The sequence below is a fragment of the Hibiscus syriacus genome, unplaced genomic scaffold, assembly GCF_006381635.1.
Source record: "Hibiscus syriacus cultivar Baekdansim isolate YM2019G1 unplaced genomic scaffold, ASM638163v2 tig00111356_pilon, whole genome shotgun sequence".
NCBI lineage: Eukaryota > Viridiplantae > Streptophyta > Magnoliopsida > Malvales > Malvaceae > Hibiscus > Hibiscus syriacus.
Window position 1 is genome coordinate 1,892,867 of NW_024063068.1, and position 8,636 is coordinate 1,901,502.

At 31.9% G+C, this 8,636-nt stretch overlaps 2 protein-coding genes across 2 annotated transcripts; both read right to left on the reverse strand.

The window, feature by feature from the left end:
• Positions 1-2,488: 2,488 nt before the first annotated feature.
• LOC120159305 (probable E3 ubiquitin-protein ligase RHA1A) lies at positions 2,489-3,091 on the reverse strand. The gene has a single exon (XM_039169928.1). It carries the CDS (start codon positions 3,034-3,036, stop codon positions 2,617-2,619), a length of 420 nt encoding a protein of 139 aa, XP_039025859.1. The 5' UTR covers positions 3,037-3,091; the 3' UTR covers positions 2,489-2,616.
• Positions 3,092-3,881: 790 nt separating this feature from the next.
• LOC120159303 (hepatocyte growth factor-regulated tyrosine kinase substrate-like) lies at positions 3,882-7,619 on the reverse strand. The gene is made up of 10 exons (XM_039169927.1): positions 7,452-7,619; positions 6,544-6,600; positions 6,352-6,419; positions 5,913-6,123; positions 5,732-5,829; positions 5,119-5,197; positions 4,957-5,016; positions 4,841-4,891; positions 4,583-4,661; positions 3,882-4,233 (listed from the first exon to the last, which is right to left on the reverse strand). Exons 1-10 carry the CDS (start codon positions 7,530-7,532, stop codon positions 4,145-4,147), a joined length of 873 nt encoding a protein of 290 aa, XP_039025858.1. The 5' UTR covers positions 7,533-7,619; the 3' UTR covers positions 3,882-4,144.
• Between the last annotated feature and the right edge of the window lie 1,017 nt (positions 7,620-8,636).

Below are 8,636 nucleotides of genomic sequence, written 5' to 3' on the forward strand. Positions count from 1 at the left end.
AGACCACCAAACTATGATCATTAATCAATTTTGCCATCGAACTATTTTTTGTCTCAATTCGACCATCAAACTTTTTAATTAATTCAATCAGACCACTCTCCGTTAAAAAAAGGAGAGTCCGACTTGTCCGTTAATAAATTGACATAATTATATATTTGATCTTTAATATTGGCATAATTATACATTTGGTCATTAATATTTACATATTCTATAAATTTAGTCACTATTTTAATTCAATTAAATAAATTTAACTATCCAATTAGAAGATGACACATGTCAATACATGATTTGAAGGTTTTATTTATGAATTTTAAATTATTTAATTTAATTACTTTTTATCCAATCAGGTGATGACACGTGTCACCACCCTGATTGAAATGGAAAATTAAAGAACAAGGATGCAACCAGGGAGGATCGAACCTTTGCGGGAGAGTAACCAAGCACCCAATCCGTTAGGCTAAAGCTCCCCAACATTTCTAACTTACAACAATTTGTATTTGACTTCTAAAAGTTTGTTAATGATAAAAAATATTAAACAAATTATTTGTTTAAATAAATTTCGGTTCGATTAATTGTTAAAGAAAAAAATCGGTTAATTCGATTTGGTTAAAATTTTCAAATAAATTTTGGTTCGATTAACGGTTAAAGAACAAATAATTTATTTTATTCGGTTAATAAATTTCGATTCGATTAACGGTCAAATAATTTCGATTCGATTAATGGTTAAAGAAAAAAATCGGTTGATTTGGTTTGGTTAATAATTTTCAAATAAATTTCGGTTCGATTAATTGTCAAATAATTTTGTTTCGATTAATGGTTAAAGAAAAAAATCGGTTAATTTGGTTCGGTTAATAATTTTCAAATAAATTTCGGTTCGATTAACGGTTAAAAAAATAACTTATTTTATTCAGTTAATTCTGTTAATAATTTTCAAATAAATTTGGGTTCGATTAACGGTCAAATAATTTTGGTTCGATTAATAGTTAAAGAAAAAATTTCGGTTAATTTAGTTCGGTTAATAATTTTCAAATAAATTTCGGTTCGATTTACGGTCAAATAATTTCGGTTCGATTAATGTTAAAGAAAAAATCGATTTAATTTATTTAAACAAATAATTTGTTACTTTTTTTATCATTAACAAATTTTTAGAAGTCAAATACAAATTGTTATAAGTTAGAATTAACGGTTTTGGGCGCCTGTTACTCTCCCCAAAGGCAGAGGTTCGATCCTCCTTGGTTGCATCTTTGTTCTTCAATTTTTCATTTCAATTATGGTGGTGACATGTGTCACCACCTGATTGGATAAAAAATCATTAAATTAAATAATTTAAAATTCATAAATAAAACATTTCAATCATGTATTGACATGTGTTATGTTCTAATTAGATAGTTAAATTTATTTAATTAAATTAAAATAGTGACTAAATTGATAGATTATGTAAATATTAAAGACTAAATATATAATTATGCCAATTTATTAACAGCCACGTCGTACGCGCTATTTTTTTAACAGATAGTGGTCTGTTTAAATTAATTAAAAAGTTAAGTAGTTGAATTGAGACAAAATATTTCGGTGACAAGATTGATTAATGATCATAGTTTGATGGTCTCCCGTGTAGTTTACCTTACTTTAAATTACTTACTCTCAAAATTTTTCTATACTATATTATACATATTATCTAATTTAATGTGAAACTCAAAATTTGTCGAGTTATAAAATAATTTGTAAAAAATAATTTAAAGATTTTAATACAAAAAAAATTTTTGCATGCACAAAAAAATTAAAAAATTAATGTTTTTACACAAAATTCACCATAACAAAAGTTAATTATATAATATATCTGAAATGTACTACATCATCGTAAGCCACAATTCATGAACAATTCTTTTATACAAAGAATGTTAGATCAAAAAATATATCTAAAAAGATGTATGACAAGTAAATATATATCAAAAAGATGATTTTTAGAAAAAATCACCCTCATGTCAAGTAATAGGTTAGGCTAGGATAGATTTTTGGACATATGACCTAAAAATATATATCTACATTCTGTCCTAACTCGAATTTTTAAAATATAAATTCAACCTAATCTGAATATGTATAAAATAAGAATTTAATTTAAAAAATAATAAATTTTTTTAAAAAAAATTATACTATTATCTTGAAATAAGTTAAGTCGAGAATTTTACCCGATCTTACTATTAAAATTAGACCATGCCTGACCCGAATCTAAATTTGTTTTAAAAAATATGATTCTATCCGATCCAGTCGAAAGCCGATAGAATAGGGTTAAATTTCATTCCCTGGTCACATCCAATGATTATACTCGGTGGAATCAACCAAACTAACATAAGTCGAAGGGGTAGAAGAATTGACCCTTTTTACCTTCCTTACTGTAAAAAAAATACAACCATTATTGCTAAAATAATTGTGTATGGAATATATGCCTCGACAGTACGAGTAAATTAGAAAAGTTTAACACGAAAAATAGAATGAAAGAAACATTTAACAAGGTAACATCAATCTGATTAACTTAATTAGAATGAAATTAAAAATGAAAAAAAGGAGTGCAAAAAATAGATAAACATGGTGGGTTTTTTTTTGGGGGGGTGTAATCTAAGGTAGGAGGTCATCCCCAAATAAGTAGAGCAGCCGATCAACCGCCCAGCTGGGTTCACTGTTAGGCCCAACTAAGCTTTGAGAAGAAGTGAGTAACAAAGGAGATCTGCAAAGGGGGCACCTCTTACGATTATAATCGTCGCCTTCATCGTACTCAACCCATCTATCAATGCAATCCTTATGGAACACGTGGCTGCAGTTCCTCAGTTCCCTTAAATCATCGCCTTCGTCGAGCTCCAACAAGCAGACGGCACACGTGTCGGAAACCCAAGGCATCCTCTGCTTGGCATCTCCGAAGTTTGTCAGGACCAGGTTGTGTCTGATAATTTCCGATGGAGAAGAAGAATCCAATGAAAAATGATGAGAAGAGGAGTGTTTAAAGCAGAGGTTAAGAGCCCAACGCAAGAAGGAACACATTGAAAACCAAGGAAAGAAAGGGAAAGGGAATTGTTGATTAGTGAGGAAGAAATGAAATGGGAATGGGGAGGTAGAACGTAGTGGGCAGCTTTCTTTTGAATAAAAACGAAGATGATGTGATGTGATGTGATGTGATGTGATGTGATGTGATGTGATATGATGTGATGTGATGATTAGGTCACAGAAGAAATACAATTCCATCAAACATCTATGATTAAATATAGATGCTTTAATATCTCCTTTAAAGAAACTCCAAGGATAAGTTTGCTAACAGAGGAATATATTTATATTATCAACGTTTATCATAAAGATTAAAAGCTAAATATATGGAGTATTGGTTCCTCTTATCTTTACCGACAAGTGAAAGGTAGCTCAATGTTATCATTTCCCAACCCACAATTTGTTCCCTGACCCTACTATAGGCTACACAACAATTTATACAAGCAATGAATTTGCTACCTTGTATGCGTGTCATGTCTATATAAATCCTTTTACTTTTTACTATTTAAAAGTTCTAACTCAAGTGTTGATGCTTCCTTGATATTTTATATTCAAACTTTTACAGAATATATATACGATAATAATGAATAAAAAAATTCTAAACATACACTATCCTATAATAACTTAGACTACTAAAAAATGTTTTAATTCAATTATCGACACCACTAACTTATCATCAATACATCCGTATAATAGTACCAACTTCAAAAACAAACAAATACATTTAGGGAAAAATGATACTTGTATCATCAATTAAACTGAGTTTTTAAATCGGAAAAAGTAAAAATTTTTAATTTTTAACTATTAAAAATGTAGATAATCTCTTTGTAAATGTAAAGAACATGGACTGAAAACACACTTTGACCTTACTAAATAGGCGTAGTTCATCGGTCGAGAAAAGTGGCCCGTCATATTCTCTCTCGCATGTTACATGTTACCTAAACAGTAACATAACTGACGAGTTTAGCTTGTTTGACAGTTTGTCTACCAGCTATAATAAAAACACTACCAGCTATAATACAGCAATGATTTATCGTTGAAGTTGACACCTCAAGCTCGTGTATGCCGGTTGTCTAAGCAAAGTACATATTTGCCTTCGAATTCTCGCTTAGTTGATCTCATGATGCTCGCGCTCTTTCATCTTCATTTGCATCTTGTATTGCAAAGTGACTGGTGCACAATCCAATGGTGTTTCTCCTGGAATTGATGTGGTTCAAAAGTGAAAAAAAGGATAATCATGAAGACAAACAGATCCTTACAAATCTGTGCTGGACACGCTACCAACTAAAATCAGCAATGAAAAGGATGGAGAGTTCTCAATCGTCGACTTCCATGAGTCCAAGGCATTCAACAAAACTATACCAGAGTATCATCTTTCAAAGGGAAGGTCAGTTTTTCCCCTTTCTAGGACTTCGATCTTATTCAGAATTGAGTTTTTAAAGACATTTTCGACTTTCAGCAACCTTAAAACTCTACAGTAAAACTTCAATTTGAAGATAGACAGATTTAAAATCAGCAATGGCATAAATCTCGCCATACATTTTACCTTGTGTGTTCTTGTAGTCCATGCTCGCTCCATAGTCCATGAGGGCAAACACTATATCAGTTTGATTGAACAATGCCGCCTACACAAAAGTTAATACCGTCATCAGTGTAATAAATTTCGAAAGAAATGGAAACTGAGATTATGCATCCGATCAGTTATCCTTCACGAACACATACAAATGATTGCAGTCAAGTACAACAAACTATAAACATCAGAGAGAGAGGGAGGGAGAGAGAGAGAGAGAGAGAGAAATAATACCACATGCAGTAAAGATAATCCTTGCTTGTCACGATAATTTGCATCTACACCCTGCACATATAATCATACTTGGAAACTCATTCTATTTGAACTCTGGAATAAAAATCATCACATACCTCAATTAGAAGCTTTTTGGCTGCAGCAGTATCACCATTCTTTATGGCCTCTCTTAAACCCTGAGTATAGTAAATGCAGAGGAATATAATTCAAAAAATGAAAAAAATACTATGAATATTTGACTGTCTCATAGATAATATCTAAAATAATTCTACTTCTACCTCTCCATTTACATCATAATCCATCTGAGATTTATCTGTTGCAGTACCATTGGTCACCAGACCAGGATTGAAAACCGAACTGCAAAGATGTGAACCATATCTAAATATCTAAAAGAGCAGAGAAAAACAGAGAAAAATTAACCACCAAATGAGGCTAGAGACTTAAAAATCACGATGGCAGTAAATGTGGAAATAGTGAGGGTTTTTCTCACAATTATCCTCCACTACAATAAAATTCATTTTAATAACTTCTATCAAAAAGTGGCGTACAAACAAGAAAGCAAGATCAAGAGAGAAAGTAAGCTGATTTCAGTGTTTTATGCCTCAAACCATTAGGCCATTATTTCATTAGAATCCAGCTTCAGGTTCCAAATAACTCAGGCTACTAGAATAGGCCAGAAAGGGTTAGGATCTCATGCTCAAATTCCACACATATAATGAAATCAAATATCACGTGATGTTGTTTTATAACCCTATGTTTTTAGAATCCAATCTTCTTTCCGATTCATTTTTCCAGTCATAGTTCTGCTGTTTTATTGCAGATTCTCTAGTAAACATCATTATGTTTGGAAAGAGTGAAAAACAAAAACTCAATAAGGACAGAATATCATACCTAGATTTACTGTTTGAAGTGGAGCCTCTACTCTTGGGAACAGCGTCACTCTTTTTTGATTTAGGATTTGACGAAGCCATTGAAGATGGAGAGTTTATCTGCGGCGCAAACAAATAAGGGTCGATAAGACAAGCTTGGATCGGTATATGAGGTGCTGTCAAATCTACATAAGAATCCATACCTTAAGATGAACTGCATCTGTTTTTGGTGTGGGAGCTTCACAAATACACAACGGCATTCCACACTTGCAATCTGGAGTGCTTGCAACAGACTGTTGCTTTGCAGTTGTATCAGTTTCTGAACCCCCAACTGCATTAATGTCTAATCTAGAGACTTCATCTGTAATAGAATCAACTCCACCCAAAGGAGGCTGAGGATCAGCTTTTGCAGATCTGCACCCAAATAAATTCAAAAGAAAATTATGTGAAGAAACAAAACAAATATTTATAAATGGTCTCTTAAATTGTGGTCTAGTCAATAAGAAGAAAATCAAAATAAAGCAGGAGCATGGACTAACACCAAGAATCTAAAACATATTCAAGTTACACCCCCCTCTTTCTTCCCTTTCTAATCAAGGATATTTAAATATGTATATGTGCATTCAGTCAAGAGACATTTACCCTGAAGATTTATTGAAACAATCTGCACAAACTCGAACGGAAGAAAGAAAGCCAAATTGTGGTAAAGCCTGAATATGCACACATGAAAAAAAAATATACAAAAGATTCCTTAGTAAAAGCTGGTTTATTCAAACTTTTACAATTTGAGAAATGATTAGTTAACCGTTAAACAGAGGGGCTGAGAGCTCAAACCATTTGATTAGATGAATGTTCATGGCATAATGTCCTTCCACAACTTCGGCAATGGTGCTGTAAAATGAAGATCGTTTCATGCATTTTCCATAAAGTAATCAATCCAATATAGGATAGATGCATACCTAACTAAAAAAACTATGAACATTTACATTTGTATTGCTTTATAACCAATAAATATAATCAGAACCTTTTACAGCACCTATTTCATGACGAGTAGCATACTAACATAACTTTGATTATAGTCAATATCATAAACATCTATAGATTTCGGTAGAACATACAAATTACAATTACAACACTTTAGATCATCATTAGCAACTAGTGTAGTCTTGCACAACAATTTCCACAACCAGAACCAATTATGCCTTCTATACCATATACACAGGCTTCAACCAATGATTCTGTCGATTGATCCCAAATTCCTCAAGTTTGAAGGCAACGACAAAGGCACAGTCACAAATCTGAACTTAAATATTCACAAGATCAGGCATACACCCGATTCAATCTTTCAAATTTATATAGCAGTAGGCCTAGAAATTAACAAGGCTATCAACACTTCCAAAGCACCAATATACCGTAATAAAAAATAAACCATAAAAATACTTACTTAGAGTCAAAAGGAACTCTGAATCAGCAATTTCACGAATAATAAAACTCATCTTTAGAGCGAATAAATAAGTAAAACAACTAAGATCAAAGAAAAAGAAAGAACTCCAGTATAATTTAAACAATTACCGATCTATGACCAAAAAAACCTAATCGGTAAAATTTACTTCACCGGACGATAAGATTCATTGCTTTCGTAGCATTAAATTAAAACGATCGGCTATTGATTGGTATAAAAAATAGAAAATTAAAAAGAAAAAAAGAGTAAAAGAGTAAAAGATTTTAGAATAATAATATACCCGGCGCCTGAAAGTGTTAAAGCTGCATTTGCAGACTTCGCATCGTGGTGCTTCCTGGAAAGGCGGGGGCTCCAATGACATTTCCGATCTCTTTAATTCTCAGTCCGGCGGTAAAAAAAGAAACAGATGAAGATCAGCTGGTTTTATTTTCTTTTTGGGTATCGAGGAGCTTTTATTTTCAGATTGTCTTTTTGATTTTATTTTATCAGGGGAAATTCGACGATCGGGTTCCTTATTTTCGCGAATCGTACCCGAATTGGATCCACTTACCCGGTATGTCAGCCCGTTTACAAAATTGAGTAAAGTACAACCAAATGGTCATTAAACTATTCTGACATTATTTCTTTGATCACTTACAGTTTTTGAAATTACAAAATAGGCATTACACTTATTCAACTGTTATAAAATCATCAGTATATGTTATAAAATAGTGATAGCTATCGATAAATTTATGGATAATTTTTTAATAATTTTAATATTTATTTCATAATAATTTAATAAATTTTAATGACCATTTTATAATATTTAAAAAGTTTTAATGAATGTTTTATAATTTCTAAAATTTTAGTGGAAAATATTATTTTAATATAATTTAGTGATTATATATTTATCTTATAAAAATTTTGTCACTTAGTACACTTTTTTAATTAATTTATATATAAGGTTAAAACTTTTATAAATATAATATTTAAATGAGAAAATCGCCTCAGTGACCAAAAAAAAGTTATAATATACGATTTTAACCAACTTTTTTTGGATTTGCCAAAATGACCAACAAAATCGCAACGCGAAATAAAAATCGCAACGCGATCCCCAGAATCGCAAATCAGTTTCCAAAATCGCAACGCGATTCTTGAAAATCGCAATGCGATAGTACAAATTCGCATTGCGATTTTCCAAAATCGCAACGCGAATATGAAAATCGCAACGCGAACACATAAATCGCAACGCGTATCCGTAAATCGCAACGTGTATCCGTATATCGCAACGCGTATCCGTAAATCGCAACGATAATACATAAAATCGCAACGCGTATCCGTAAATCGCAACGCGATATTTAAAGCGCCATTATAATCGCTACGCGTATTTTATTTTCAAATTACAAAAACCAATATTAAGACAAAATCCCGTAATCGCAACTCATAACCTAAAACCTAAAATCACAACTCAGTCCCATCTCCATCT